The sequence below is a fragment of the Podarcis raffonei genome, chromosome 8 (genome assembly GCF_027172205.1).
Source record: "Podarcis raffonei isolate rPodRaf1 chromosome 8, rPodRaf1.pri, whole genome shotgun sequence".
In the NCBI taxonomy this organism is placed as follows: Eukaryota; Metazoa; Chordata; class Lepidosauria; order Squamata; family Lacertidae; genus Podarcis; species Podarcis raffonei.
In genome coordinates this window covers 22,427,440-22,443,261 of record NC_070609.1, presented here as the reverse complement: position 1 = coordinate 22,443,261, position 15,822 = coordinate 22,427,440, and the positions used below count along the sequence as shown (strand labels likewise).

General features: G+C 46.6%; 1 protein-coding gene across 1 annotated transcript in view; it reads right to left on the bottom strand.

Annotated features, from left to right (window-relative positions):
• The window catches only part of SDC3 (syndecan 3), a 113,652-nt gene extending 103,387 nt beyond the window's left edge, over positions 1 to 10,265 (bottom strand). Inside the window, exon 1 of the mRNA XM_053398506.1 lies at positions 10,164 to 10,265. Within this exon, the coding sequence (XP_053254481.1) occupies positions 10,164 to 10,265 (102 nt within the window). The remainder of the gene's footprint in view (positions 1 to 10,163) is intronic.
• Between the last annotated feature and the right edge of the window lie 5,557 nt (positions 10,266 to 15,822).

The window sequence follows — 15,822 nt, the reverse complement described above, 5'->3', positions numbered from 1 at the left end:
TAGGCTTCTTGCCCTGCCAGACAAATCTGGAAATGTCTCTCTGCCACTTCTTGAAACAGTCCATCTTGTCCAAAATTTGCAATGATTGAAACAGAAATAACATTTTTGGCAATACATTCATCTTTATAGCTGCAATTCGACCCAACAAGGAAAGCTTCAAATTTGACCATATTTCCAAATCTTTTTTCACTTCTATCCAACATTTCTCATAGTTATCTTTAAATAAATTTAAATTCTTAGCAGTCCTATTAACCCCCAAATATTTTACTTTCTTAACTAATGTTAAACCTGTCTCCTTCTGAAACCTCTCTTTCTCAATTGGTGTAAAATTTTTCTCAAGCACTTTAGTTTTTGACTTGTTCAGCTTAAATCCTGCCACATGACCAAATTCTTGAATCAATTCTAATACTCTTTTCGTACTAGATTCTGGCTCCTGTAACGTCAAAACTAGGTCATCTGCAAAAGCTTTCAATTTGTATTGTTTGGCTCCGACCTGAATACCTTTAATCAGACGATCCCTTCTAATCATATTCAGCAAAACCTCCAGAACCGAAATAAAAAGCAATGGGGAAATTGGGCAGCCTTGTCGTGTCCCTTTCTCTATCTTAAATTCCTCTGTCATCACATTATTGACTATTAACTTAGCCTTTTTTTTTCTGAGTAAATTGCACTTATACCATTTTCAAACCCTTGGCCCACCCCCATTTCCTGAATATTTTTCTTCATAAAATTCCAATAAATATTATCAAAAGCTTTTTCCGCATCTATAAAAATTAAAACTGCTTTGGTATTGATGTTCACTTGCAGCTTCTCCAAAATGTTAATTATATTCCTCGTATTGTCAGACAAATGTCTACCTGGGAGAAAGTCGGCTTGATCTTTATGTATCTCTTCAACTAATACCTTTTTTAATCTATTAGCCAAAATATCAGCAAAAATTTTGTAATCCACATTAAGCAGGGATGTGGGGCAGTAGTTCTTGAGTTGTGTCTTTTCAGACTCAGTTTTCGGTATAAGTGTAATGTAAGCTTCCTTCCACGACTCTGGCGCCTTTTTCCCCTCCAAAATTTCATTACAGACCTCCTTTAGTGGCTGAATTAACCAGTCTTTCAAAGATCTATAGTATTTGGAGGTTAGACCATCCGGCCCTGGAGATTTACCCAACTGCATGTTCTGAATGGCACCTTCTACCTCCTGTTCTGTAATTTTGTGATTCAACATTATCTTATTTTCTTGAGACATTTTTTGTAATCCATTTGTTCTTAAAAATTGGTCTAAATCAGTCTCTTTCTGTGGCCCTTGTGTATATAGTTGTTTAAAATATCTCTGGAAGCACTTTCTAATCTCCAATGGATTCTGTATGTTCTTTCCTTCCACATCCAGATTTGTGATAGTGTTTAATTTTTGTCTTTTTTTCATCTGCCAAGCTAGCAGTTTCCCGCATTTATTAGCCGATTCAAATGTCTTTTGTCTCATTTGCTTAATTTTCCATTCTACTTCCTGATTTATCATTTTCATATATTGTACTTGATATAGCTTTATTTCTCTCAGAATCTCTTGCGACTTTGGTTTCGCTCTTAATTTCTTCTCTCCTTCTTTTATTTTTTCCAAGATTTTATCTTTTTCCTCATTTTGGATTCTCTTCTTTATTGCGTTCTCTTGAATCAGAAACCCTCTCATGACCGCTTTGCTTGCGTCCCAGATTACTCTTTTTTCAACCGTGGTATTCAAATTTATCTCAAAATAATCTCTCAAGATTTTTTGGGCCTTCTTGGTAACCTCTTGATCTCTAAATAAGGTGTCATTCATCCTCCATCTGAAGGAACCGATTGGTGTTAGTTTCATCTCCATCTTCACCGCATTATGGTGGGAGCAAGTTTTTGGGCAAATTTCCACTTTTCGAGTCTTAGGTGCCAGTCCTCTAGTTATCCATATTTGGTCAATTCTTGTCCATGTCATTTTGGCTTCAGAGAAGAATGTTCCCTCTCTTCCAAGGGGGTTCTTAGTTCTCCAAATGTCAATCAAGTCCATATCGTCAATCAGTTCAAAAAAAGTTTTTGGTAGTCTGCCATCTTTAGTTACAACCTGTCTCTGCGACTTGTCCATATTTGTAGATACCACTCCATTCATATCTCCCATCATAATAATATTGTAGTCCATATAGTCAAGCAATGTCTCATGCAATTTCTTGAAGAATTCAGATTTCCCCTCATTTGGTGCATACACTCCTACAATCAGAAATTTTTCTCCTTGTGATTGAATCTCAATTGCCACAAATCTTCCTTGTTCATCTTTAAAAACAAATTTCGGTGATAGGCTCTCTTTGGCATAAATAACAACTCCTCTCTTTTTAACCTTGTCCGATGAAATAAACTCTTGACCCAATCTTTTATTAATCAGTACTTTCCTGTGAAGCCTTATCACATGAGTTTCCTGTAAACAAATTAAGTCCAATTGTTCCTTTTTCAATAAATGAAAGACTTTCTTCCTCTTCTCCGGGGAATTAAATCCATGAATGTTCCAACTTAATAATTGCAGAGACATGGTGTGGTTATTCTATTCTCCTCCAACTGCTCCCAAAAGTTCTTCTTGTTCTGACGGTGGTATCGCTTTTTTTAGTTTGTCCAGTCCCAAAGGTGGTGGTACTATGTCTAGTACTCCTGATCTTAAAGCTCTTAGCTCTTCTAGTACTTCTTTTTGCAGGTCTTCTTCGTGGTCTCTCAAAAATTTTCCCTTATCTTCCACTGATCTTATTTTGAACTTTTTCCCTTTAAAGGTAAAAGATAGTCCCTGGGGGAATTCCCACCTAAAAACAATTCTGTTTCTTCTCAGTAGGGCCACCAGATCTCCGTAGTTGGTTCTAAGATCCAATAGATGTTTCGGTATATCCTTAAAAATATCCACTCTCGAATCGTTGATCTCCAAAGTCTTCTGGAAGTGCGCACTCAGTATTTTATCTCTCTCTTCTTTCGTTCAGAGGGTAACCAAACAGTCTCTCACCCTGTTCTTTCTCCCTCCTCTTCCAAGTCTGAACGCACTTACTATCTTAAAGTCTTTCTCCACCTCCAAATTCCAAAATTTTCCAAATTCCTGCATAAGGTAGTCACTTAGGTTATCTTTTTCAGATTCCGGTACTGCCCTAATCCTCAGATTGGTCTGTTTCTCCCTCAGTTCAATCATAGACAGAAGTGACTGATGGTCCCCAATCTGCTTGCACATAGGTTTTATTTCTTCCTCTACAGCCACTGCTTTTTCTTTTGTTCCTCAGCTATTTTTCGATTAGACGCAGATTCTTCCAGCAATTTTTCAATAGCTTCTGTATTGGAATTCACCTTCTGTCCCAGATTATTAATGCTGGCAGTACTCCTGTCTATTTTTGTTGATTGTTCCGTGACTTGTTTGCTTAGGCCTTCCAATTTTTCATAAATTTTGTTTAACACAGAAGTAAAATCCCCTTCTGAAGCCATTCCTTTTAACCCAGCTTGTGCAAAGTCTTCCCCCTGTGTCACAGGAGGGCCGGGAACAGATGATCTACGTTGCTGGGAAACTGTGCTGGGCTGCTGCACTCTAGCCTTGCCCGATCTTGTTGTTCTATCAGTCATCACACTTTTGTCTATGAATCAAGGTCGATCCCACGGTCAAGTCTTACCGTGGAAAATCCCCCAAGTCAAGAATGGAAAAATCCCCCAGCTGGGTGTGCAGTTTCAATGTTCCTCTAGGGGGACACTGTAACAGTCATTAAAGTTACAATAAAGAATCTTTTCCAACTTTCCTAAGTCCCCCTCAGGAAAACAAGCAACAATTTCAAGTCCAGAGAAGACCTTCAACAAGTATCTCCTTTGCAGAGTTAGCCGTTAAAAAGTTACATTGCCTATAAATAGTGCGACTCTCAGTGCAACAATTCTAGTGGACCTGGCAGTCCGTTCCCAGGAGTTAGATAATTGTCTCTATTTTTTCCAGAAGTAAAAAAGTCACTTTTCCCTCTCCCCCCCCCCTCCACTAGCCTGGGGGGGGGGAGTTCTTTTACTTCGATGTTCGGATTTGGAGCTTTTATAACACCGCTCTCTAGGTCTTTAGCTTAAAGAGTCTTTGCTTTGAACTGTGTAGAGAAAACGGAAAGGCGGACTTCCTGTTTACACCTTCCCGCTTCAGTGCCAAATTAATCCTTTTTTTTCTCCTTTAAGTCCCAATTCTTAAACTTCACCTACTCACGGGTAGTTGTTTAGCAGCCGAATTGTCACAGGAAAAAGGTCAGCACTCTCCGGCAACAGCTGTGCGGCTTCCCCCCACGGAAAAAGCGATCGACTCACGGCACCACGCCAAACTCCCGTTGCGCTCCGGAGCCCCTTACGGGGTCCCTTCGCTAGTCCGAGGGGCGCTACAGGTGCCCGCCGAGTCCCACGGTCACAGGTTTCTCCTGCCTGTGATTTTCACAAGGGTCTCCGCTTCGCCGTAGCGGACAGACCCGATTTCCACGGAGCATCTCCCTCCAAGCTAGAGGGAAGCCTCCGGAAGCCCACAACTATCTGACATTTAGAAGACATTGGAAGGCAGCCCTGTTTAGGGAAGTATTTAATGTTTGATGTTTTATCATGTTTTTTATATTCTGATGGGAGCTGCCCAGAGTGGCTGGAGAAACCCAGCCAGATGGGCGGGGTATAAATTTTTTATTATTATTATTATTATTATTATTATTATTATTATTATTATTATTACAGATATCCATGAAAATAACATACAAAGGGGCATTATATTCGGCAAAATGTATCTTATTTGGTGAAATTTGCCCTGAAATACTGGTGAATTTTCACAAGGACTTTAAAAAATAAATAAATCACCAAGTGATTTGGAATTGTGTGGAACTGAATTTAAGATTGAGAAAAATGAGAATCTGAAAGAAAACAAAATTCACCCACTTCCCCCCACCCCAGTGCAGCAGACAATTTATCTCCATCCCTCTGGTAGGAATAAAACAACTCCAGCCACTTTCTACAGCTGTCAGCAGTGCTTGAAAAGCCACCTCTTTGCCAGCACCAAGTCCCTTCACAGCTGCCGGCCCCTGCAGGGGGCGGGGGGAGAGCGGTCCTCCCATTAACTCAAGCTGGACTCCCTTGGTATCAGTCTCCAGCTGCTCGATATTTCTCATTGCTTCTCTATGCCACCTACAATGTTTTGTTCTCATGCGCACAGGGTGAGGAAGGGTGTGTGTGGAGACATTTGTTAGAAGCTTTTGGAAGCGATTGCAAGACAGATTCCCTCCCCCTCCCTTCCAATCAATAGATTATTACAAGCTTTAATTTGTGGGTGTTTGGGCAAATATCCAAAGGAACAAGTGGATTTTGGGGGCAGATTTGGGAGGTAATCGACAGTCAACAAACAGGGCAAGTTAAACCCTATCAATATTTGAGTTTTTGTTTTTAAACTGCACTTGACTGAAGTGGATTGTGTATCCAGTGGAATTTTTAGACACTGGTCCCACCACTGAGGTAAACAAGTTATTTCTGCTCTAAAAATATTTTATGTATTTCCAGCTGCTCGGCTGATTTTGTTCCCAGTAACTCCCTGCTTTCCTGTCATCCAGGCTCAGAAAGCCACATTATCTGGGGCCCCACAGCTATTGCAGCCGTTCCTAGAGTACATTGCTTCTTTCTAAAGCCAAGCGCAGACTTCACAGTGTCGACAAGTCTGAGTTTGGGGACTTTTCCTTTCCTGCGAATGGACAGCTCTTCACGAAAGATGCTTTCCCACAAGCCTCTGGGGCTAGAACATCAAGCCCAGAATCATTGCCTTCACCCAAAGGAAGTACCTCATCTGGTTATTATTTCAGTTACTGGCAGGTAACATATGGATTTATGACAGAATATTGGAAGCCGACTATTTCTTTGTCTCACTACAGCTGTGAGGGAGAAGTTACGGCCTTCCAACAGCTCCCAACAGCCTCAGCCAGCAGGGTGAGGGATGATGGGAGTCCAACAAAACATGGAGGACCACAGGACCATAACTCCCATCAGCCCCAGACAGGATGGCTAAAGGTCAGGGGAGATACAAGCTGGAAGGCAGGAGGCCTGGGAAGGTGGCTTTAGAGAACAGAAAGGGAACAGGACCCTGGATATGGTTTAGGGATTAACAATGCATGGGAGAGACATGGCCTCCACCCCAACCCAGGAACTGGATTTGGGAAGGACAGAAAGATGCACGGACTCTCTCGTGAATTGGGAATGGCCCCAATCAATGGCAAAGCAACTGGAAGATTCAGGACCAATAAAAGGAAAGCACTTCTTTACACAACACACAGTTAAACTATGGAACTCATTGCCACAGCAGGCAGTGATGGCCACCAACTGAGATGGTTTTCAAAGAGGGTTGGACAAAACCGTAGAGTAGAGGGCTATTGATGGCTTCTAGCCATGATGACTTTGTTCTGAATACTACTTGCTGTAACCCACAGGAATGGTCTTGTGCTCAGGGTCCTGCCTGAGAGTTTCCCACAGGCTTCTGGTTGGCCACTGTGGGAACAGAACGCTGGTCTAGATGGGCCTGATCCAGCAGGCTTTCCTTATGTTCATATATTTGTTCTGGCACACAGAAAATGCAGCAGCCAAATATGGAGAGTGACCTTTTCTTTTCTTTTCCCTTTTTTTAAACAAATGATCTAGGCATTTCCCATCATTGACTTTTGCTAAAGGAAGTAAGAGTGCTTTGCAGAGTGACCTCATCGACATTTTAATACAATGCATAAATCAGGCTTTTAAACAGCAGTGCTGAAGTAGACATTAGGGATGAGACACTTGGCTGTCTGCCGCTAGAGATCCCCCTACCTCTCGAAGCATCTAGCTAAACTCAAGTGTGCAACATGATGCCATCTACAAAGGGCACTGACCCTCCACCTTGGCCCAAAACAGATGGCATGGCACAGGGGCAAAGCAGAGGTGCACAGAAAGTTATCTTCAATCTATCTCAATAACACCTCCTCTGATAGGCAGTGACTCTCCAGGGTCTCAGGTAAAGGGTCATTTCCAACACCTGCTCCCTGTTCCTTGCAGCTAGAGGTGTCAGGGATTGCACCAGGGACCTTGTTCATATGAAGTATGCGCTCAGCCAGAGTTATGGGCTGTGTATACACCATGCATTTAAATCACACTTAGGAACTGTAGTTTAAGGGTGCTAGGAATTGTAGCTCTGTGAGCAGTAAAGTACAGTTTGCAGGATTCTCTTTGAGTGATGGGAAGGACGCGCCTTAAATGTGCTTCAGATATATGGTGCGCATGTCTCTTCCCTTGTGGGCCCAACAAGGAAGCTGAATACAGTGGTACCTCGGGTTAAGTACTTAATTCGTTCCGGAGGTCCGTTCTTAACCTGAAACTGTTCTTAACCTGAAGCATCACTTTAGCTAATGGGGTCTCCTGCTGCTGCCGCACTGCCGGGGCACAATTTCTGTTCTCGCCCTGAAGTAAAGATCTTAACCCGAGGTACTATTTCCGGGTTAGCGGAGTCTGTAACCTGAAGCGTATGTAACCTGAAGCGTATGTAACCCGAGGTACCACTGTATTAGAAGACTCAGGACAGATAAAATAAATGAATTTCTCTGTTCAGTACATACAATGGAACTCCTTTCCACAGAAGGCAGTGATGGACGCCAACGTAGATGCCTTCAAAGAGGATTAGACAAATTCATGGAGGAAGGCTATTAGCTATGATATCTATGTTCTTTCTCCACTGTTGGAGGCAGTCCTGCTTCTGAACACCAGTTTCTGCAAACCACAGAAGGGGAGAGTGCTCTCGTGCTCAAATTTCACTTGCAGGTTTCCCAAGGGCAGTATGAGAACAGGATGCTGGACCAGGTAGACCACTAGCCTGATCCAGCAGGCTCTTCTTGTGTACCTATGAAGATGCCCCATTGCCTTTGTCTCTAGAGCATTAATGTCTTATATATTTTTTACTTTGGACCATCACCTCTTGCTACCAAGCCTGCAGCGCATGGAAATTCCAGGCATCACCTTCGCTGATCCCCAGAGTAAGAGATGTTTGACAGTGGAACAGTCTCCCTTGGGAGGTTGTGGACTCTCCTTCCTTGGAAGTTTCCAAGCAGAGGTTGGATGGCCATCTGTCATGGATGCTTTAGCTGAGATTCCTGCATTGCAGGGGGTTGGACTAGATGACTCCTGAGGTCCCTTCCAACTCTACAACTGTATGATTCTATGAGGGGCAGGGGGCAGGGCAGGAAGAACACCGACCATCCTACAAACCGAGAAACTGTTAGCTCCTCAACCCTCTTGGCAATGTAACCTTTTCCCTATAATATTCCATATTACATGATAAATTGGAGGAAACAAGGTATGTAAGCTGCCTTAAACTTCCCCCAGCTAGTGCTGTTGGGACTCTGACTCCCTTCAGCCACAGCTGGCACAGCCAATGGTCAGGGATGATGGGAGCTGTAGTCCTCACAAGAGGGTGGTCAGGTTGTAGGCAGGCTGCCTTAAGCAACCTTCCCCCCATCCACGCCACAGGCAATAATGACAAGGCCCTGCGGGGAAAGAGAAACTAGCAAGAGCTTGAGCACCACAGAGGCCAAACTGCGTGCAGAGAATCTCAATGGGCCAACCTCACCCCGCTCCTTCTCTTTTAAGCAATCAGCAAGCATCATCTCCATCATTTGCTGGAATGACAGCCAGCATTTTCTTCAGGCAGGAGGCTTGACAATTGAGGGGGAACGCAATGGCAAGAGGAAAGCAATGGCAAGAGAACTGGTCCAGGGCATTGATATGCAGTCCACAGGGGCACATCCCTTGGCACACGCGAGCGCGCACACACACACACACACAAATAGGACTAGCCAGCCAGACTCCCTCCCACACAGAGAACAGAATGGCAGGGAATCAGCTTAGAGAGGAAAGGCAGGGACAGCAACTCCCACAGAAACCGGCCTCCTCCCAACATTTCGCTGCAGTTCCAGCAAGTCAGACGGGAGAGAAGGGGAATAAACCTTCACCCACCCCATGGAAAAAGCCCACCCAAAATAAAGCATGTGGAAGGAACAAGGACGAAATTGCAAAGGAGAAAAGAGAATGCCCTCTTTATTTGTAACCCTACTTCCCAGCTGACCTTCAAATGACATCTAGATATGGCTTTCACCCACCCCACCCCAAGTGCCTGGAAGCCCCCCCAAGAATGGAAATCTGGGACCAGGAAGAGCGAGAAGTGCCTTTATTTATTACCACCATCTGACGTGGCTGAACGATTCCTCTGAGGGAAGCTTTGCAATCACCGTGAAGATTAACGGGAGACGGGGCTCCCACCTCTCTCCCCACCCCCAACAAAGCCCTTTGCAACTCCAGCTGCGATCCTGGCCAGTTATGTGGGAGGCTGACCCCGCCCCCCTTCCATGGACTAAGGGGGCTTATTCCCAAACAAGGCTGCAACACTAACATGTCCCAGAGAGAAGACACCGGAGGCCCCATTCACAAAATAAATGCAAGAAAGGGGGAGAGGAGACACTATAAGGCTGCAGTCCTTACGCGCGTTTACCTAGGAGTAAAGCGCCGCTGCTCTTAATTTCAAGCAAGGCTGCGATGCTAAAGGCGTGCTTTTCCAGAGAAATATGCCCCGCTGAACACAATCGACTGGGCCTTAAATGCCGAAGAAACTCGCCTGCGCTCTGGCAGCAAGGCGCACGTTTTACCTGGAAGCAAACGCCACCGGGCTAGAGGACTCGTGGCTGAGCCAAAACTGCCTAAAGGTCGAGCTAAGCGAGGAAGTGGGGGAAGAAAGCGCACAAGATGCGACCCAAGCGGAGAGAGAGAGGGAGGCCGCCTCCTTAAGCCAACACGCCCACCCAGGGAGCCACTTGTTTCCCCACGAATGCAAAAACCCGCAGCTGCTCCTTCCTCTCCCCCATCGAGGGGCAGCCAGGAAGGCTGGGGCGGGGCGTGCGGGTTGCGCCTAAGGGTCCCCCGGGAGGAAAGGCCGGGGGGGGGGAGGCGAAGAAGCCCCCTGTCAAGGGAACTTGGCACGGCAGGCCCAGGATAGAGGCAAGGCGTCCAGCCGCGGGAAGGAGGAAGGCAGCGACGTAAACCTGGAAACACTGAGAGGAGGGGGGGTGCGCGTCCTGTGGGGAAGGAAGCAGGGCCGGGTGCCGTCGAGGGGGCGTCAGAGATGTCACTTACCCGGGCGACGTGGCCGTCCAGGAGCAGGAGCAGCAAGAGCGGCAGCAGCAGCCCTCCCTGTCGGCGGGGCCTCGACGGCAGCAGCCGAGGCATCTCCTTCATGCTGGGAAGGGGCGATCGGGGCGCCCACGGCGGCTGCTGCGGCTGCTGCGCCCGTCGGGAGTCCAGAGGGACGGGAGGAAAGGAGGGGGGAGGGAGGGAAGAAGGAGGGAGGGAGGGCGAGGGGGGGAAGCCTTTCCTTTGTTCCCGATGCAACCAGAAACCCACAGCAACGAGGCAGGGGAGGAGGCGGAGGAGGTGGAGGAGGGCGGCAGCGAGCCCGAGGATGCAGGAAAGGCAAGGAGCGCGCCGGCGGCGGCGGCAACGCTGCTGCTGCTGCTTCTCCTGGGCTGGAGAGATGCTGCGAGGAGGAGGCGGCAGGAGGAGGGCGGAGGCCAGGGCTGCGGGGCTCGCCAGTCCGCCGGGCCCACGGCGACGCCTCCCCGGCTCCAGCCCACTCGCACCCCGCCGGCGCCGGACTGCAACGATCAGAGCGTGCTCCGCCGCGGCTTCTTCCCCCTTGCAGGAAACGTGCGCTCCGGAGCCCTGTCCATTCGCTCAATGGCTGCGGGGACAAGGAGGAGGAGGAGGGAGAGAGGCTGTGGCGCCCTCTAGCGGAGGACTGGGTCAGCGGCTAGTGGCCAGGATGTGCCCCCGACGCACACAACTCCCAGTGCGCTTTACTTGGAGGCAGGTTAGGGGGGAAGGGGGAGGGGTTTGGAAAGGAAAAGGATCGAGCTCGTTGTGAACAATGTGCAAGGAGGAGGAGGAGGAGGTGTTCCGCACGTTTAGGCTGCAGGAGGTTGGGGCGAGTTTGCTCCCCCCCCCCCCTGTTTGAAAACCTCCTTGAAAGCACACCGCTAACACAAGGGCGAGAAACTAGTTTGCAATATGCCATAAGAACGTAAGCAAAGCCTCTGGGTCAGGACAATGGCCCGTCTAGTCCAGCATCCAACCAGAAACCTGCTGGGAGCCCCCAGGAGGACCCGGTGACAAGGGCAGCCCCTACCCTCTGTGATTTCCAGAAACTGGTATTAAGACGCATTAATGCCACCGGCCATGGAAGGGAGAGCATAGCCGTCAGGGCTAGTAGCCATTGATAGTCCTACCTCCCATGGATTTTTCTGATGATATTCTAAAGTCCAGATTTGGTCTCCAAAGTGCTGACCATCACTGCCCTTCCGCGGGAGCAAGCTCTATAATTTAACTTTGGGCTGCATGAAGAAGTTTCCTTGTGTCTGCCCTGATTTTTCCAACATTCCACTCCATCTCGATTGCCCTTTCCTGAACCTTTTTGCAACTCTGCAATATTAGGTGAGGCAAGCAAAACTGTAGACAGAAATGTATCCCAAATGCTGTCAAAACGAGGACTCCAGATTGTGTGCGACTCCCAACAACCAACAGCTGCAGCAGGCATGATGATGGGAGCTGTAGTCTAGCAACATCTTGAGGGTTACAGGTTCACTGGAGTTTTCCAGACGGGCTAAAAAATGAGACAACCAAATGTTTCCTATCATGAATGGACTGCAAGGACTGTTAGCTGAAATATACAAAAGGCATGGCAAAAGGATAATGTCCTCCAACAGACCTGAGAGCAATAGGCTAGTTTAGTAAGTATAGGATGGCTCACGTGGCACAAGCAGCTCCTTCAACAGAGGAGAGCAGCAGCCCAGAATTCAGGAGAGCTGGCATCTGTTGCCTAAGGCACTCTGCCAAATGGTAGGGCCGGCCCCTGCAGGAAGACACTACAATGAATGAGAAGATCCCACATTGCCAAGACTTGGTGAAGAATAAAATCTTAAAGATGACATTTCCTTCTAGCAAAGAGTGACTGCCTTTTTTGTTAAACCGTGCATTATTTTGTGCTCAAAACTGTCTCTTTGGGATCCTCAGACCTCCTTCTCTGAGGGCCTTAGGATCAAAGAATTGCAGAGTCAGAAGAGACCCCAAGGGTCATCTAGTCCACAGGTGGAGCTTGTTTAAATTACTCAGTAAAGGTAAAGGTAAAGGTACCCCTGCCCGTCAGGGCCAGTCGTGACCGACTATAGGGTTGCGCGCTCATCTTGCTCAAGAGGCCGGGAGCCGGCACTGTCCGAAGACACTTCCGGGTCACGTGGCCAGCGTGATGAAGCTACATCTGGCGAGTCAGCACCAGCGCCACACACGGAAACGCCGTTTACCTTCCCGCTAGAAAGCGGTCCCTATTTATCTACTTGCACTTAGGGGTGCTTTCGAACTGCTAGGTGGGCAGGAGCTGGGACCAAACGACGGGAGCTCACCCCGCTGCGGGGATTCGAATCAGCAAGTCCTAGGCTCTGTGGTTTAACCCACAGCGCCACCCGCGTCCCAATTACTCAGTGCATTGGTTCAAAGTCAGTTAACCAACAGGCAAGGCTGCAATCCTATCTACATTTGCTGGGGAGCAGTGCTCATGTTACAGAGGGAGCCCAGGCCCCTTAACTACTCATTTACAACACTATAGAGGAGGCATAATTTGGCTAAGTGTTGGTGATTACCTTTCAAGCAGGGGAGGAGAACCTGTGGCCACCCAGTTGCCATTGGACTACAACTCCCATCATTCCCCACTATTGGCCATGTTGGCTGGGACAGAGTCATATACACACATTTTGCATGCATGAGATGCTCCAGGATATATGTAAGGGATGACATTGCCTGATGCCAGTGCCCATGCAAGGCCAGTTTGAATCCCGACTCAGCTATGAAACTCACTGGGTGATCTTGGGCCAGTCAATGTTGCTCTGCCTAACTAACCTACCTCACGGGGTAGTTGTGGGAATAAAAATGGGAAGGGGAAGAGTTCAATAAATTATTAGAATATATATTTCCCTTACCAGGCAATTTGTCACACTGCAATGTGAAGTGCTAGTGGGGCCCTAGGAACCTGCTGTCTTGATTTTGTCAAAGGCATATATACATATAAATCAATATATGGACATTTGTGTCACGAACCTGTCCAAGTCCTTTAAGAGCATTGCAACATCCCTGATAAGGAAGTACAGAGGATAGGACCTGTAATACTGTCTCCTTGCAGAATTGTCTGCAGTGGCTAGTAGTGTATCTCTCTCTCTCTCTCTCTCTCTCTCTCTCTCTCTCTCACGTTTAAATTTGTTTTACTTACAAACTGTTCAAAGGTCTGGTTCATGTGCTTTTCTATACAGCATTCAGAAATGTAAAGTAAAACTTGGCAGTAAAACTTGGCTTAGTGACATTGCTGAAAGTTCCAAAATTATTGGTATAGGAACTCAAGAGTGGCTTGTGAAAGCCACACAGTATGAGCTTGGAGCAACACTCTCTTTCTCCTGCCCCCATAACATTTTATTAATTTTCCAACAATAACAAAAATACAACAAAACAAAAAAATTAAAAAAATCAAAGCAAAACAGTTTGACTTCCCCCTATTCCCCTCCTTGGTTCCATTGTATATCAACGTATTACATGTCCATTGTGAAATTTTAACCATTTGAATTACTTATTGTCCATTCATAATAAAATTACAAGTAATCTTAAACCCCTGCTAATGTATTAACTGTGTACATTGCTTCTGTATGTATGCAATAAAGTCCTTCCATTCTTCCTTAAATTTGTTGTCATCTCTTCCTCTTAATTTCATTGTCAATTTTGCCATTTCAGCATATTCCGTTAATTTAACTTGCCAGTCTTCTTTAGCTGGCAGTTTCTTCTTTCCAATGTTGTGCTAATAATGTTCGTGTGGCCGTAGTTGCGTACTTAAACAAATTCTTTTGTGATCTTGGTAAATCCACTCCTGTAATGCCTAGTAGGAAAGCTTCTGGTTTCTTAACAAAGATTATTTTAAACATCTTCTTCATTTCATTATAAATCATTTCCCAATATTCCTTAACAATTTTAAGAAGGATTTTTTTCATATGTAGTGAGGCTAGCAGTATCTCTCTCTGTCCTACCTGCAAATGTTGGAGACTGAATCTGGGACCTTTTGCAAGCAAAGTATGAACTCTACCACTAAACTTCAGGGATTGCTTTGGGGGAAGATTTTGGTTACCTCTGGAGACTTGAGGCTGCAGATGGTACCCAAGAGGTCTGCAGTGAAGGAGACCACCAGGATTCTTGAGACTATCGGTATCCACCAATGCCCTCCTCTCTTGGCAAGGCACCAGGGATACTGCTGATGCTTTGCTTTGGTCACATTATTTATGACTCTTGTTGCATTCAAAATTCTACTACATGTTGTAAGGCACTTAACAGAATGATAAACTTTTACATTGGTGGTCTTATAAAAATCTAACATATGGGGCATGGTGGAGTAAACAAGACAACACAGGGCTCAGGTATGTTCATATTTTCAAAGGACTAAATGGAATGTTCACGGATGGAATTGGCTGTAGGAGAAAAGAACCCCACAGAACTTGGTCCCAGCAAAGTTCATGGAGAAGGTCCAGTTGTCTCTTCCTCCTATTTTGGACACTTCCAAAATGGCCACCAATTCTTGGAAGGAGGACCCCAATGGTAGTTAATCCCAGACAGGCTCATGAAGAGGGGTTGGGTTTCTGTTTAGTCGGAACCAGACAGGTGCCTGGAGAGGGTTGAAGTTTCTCCCCTTCTCTTTCCGACCGTTGTTGGGTGCAGTGGCCACTGATGGAGTCTTCTCTGATCGGGAAGAGCTTGGCTTATGGAGAACGTCTGCCTGCTTCTCCACCCCCTTCTGATAATTGTCAGGTGGAATGATCACCAGTGGACTCTGCCATAAGGGAGTGACTCCCAATGGTATCTCCTCCCAGACAGTCTCATGAAGTGGGCCTAGGTGTGTCTTTCCTCCCTTTTGACAGGTGCTAGGGGCAACGGCCACTGATCGAGTATGTTCTGGGACGGAGTTATGCAATGGCTGTTGGGGCAAGGTGGGATTATGGAGAGGGTCCAGCCGTCTCTCCTCCTTGTAACTGCCTTGTGGAATGGCCGCTAATGGAACTTGCGCTAGGAAAGAGGACCCTTCATCTGTTTGCTCCCAGACAGGTTCGTGGAGAGGACCCGGATACTTCCTCTTCACCTTCTGACAGCTTCCATGTTCAACAGCCACTGATGGAGACTGAGCTTTGAATGAAGAACCCAATGCCTGTTTGTCCAAAGCAGACTCATGCAGTGGGTCTGGCAACTTATCACTCCCTGTCTGATGATTGCACGGTGTAATGGATTCTGGAGATGAATAGCCCAATGGTGGTTGCTCCCAAACAGGTTCGTGGAGAGGGCCTGGGTATCTCACGCTTCCTTTCTGGTGGCTTCCATGTGCAGTGGCAACCGATGGAGTTTGTGCTCTGTAGGGGGACCTCAATGGCAATTCCACTGGTGGAATTGTCTGTATAGGGCAGGAGTCCAATGGTTGTTGCTCCCAGACAGACTCATGGAGGGGACCCACCTGTCTGTCCATCCCCTTTTGACATCTGCGTGGAGGAATGACCACTGTTGGGATCCAGTCTGGCTCAAAGGAGTCCTGCGTTGGATGCTCCTGGACAGCATCATGGAGAGGACCTATCTCTTGTCTCATCCCGCTTGGATAGCCATGAGGAGGAACAATAACTGATGGCACATGTTCTAGTGGGAAAGAACCCAGTGATGGTTGTTTCCAGAC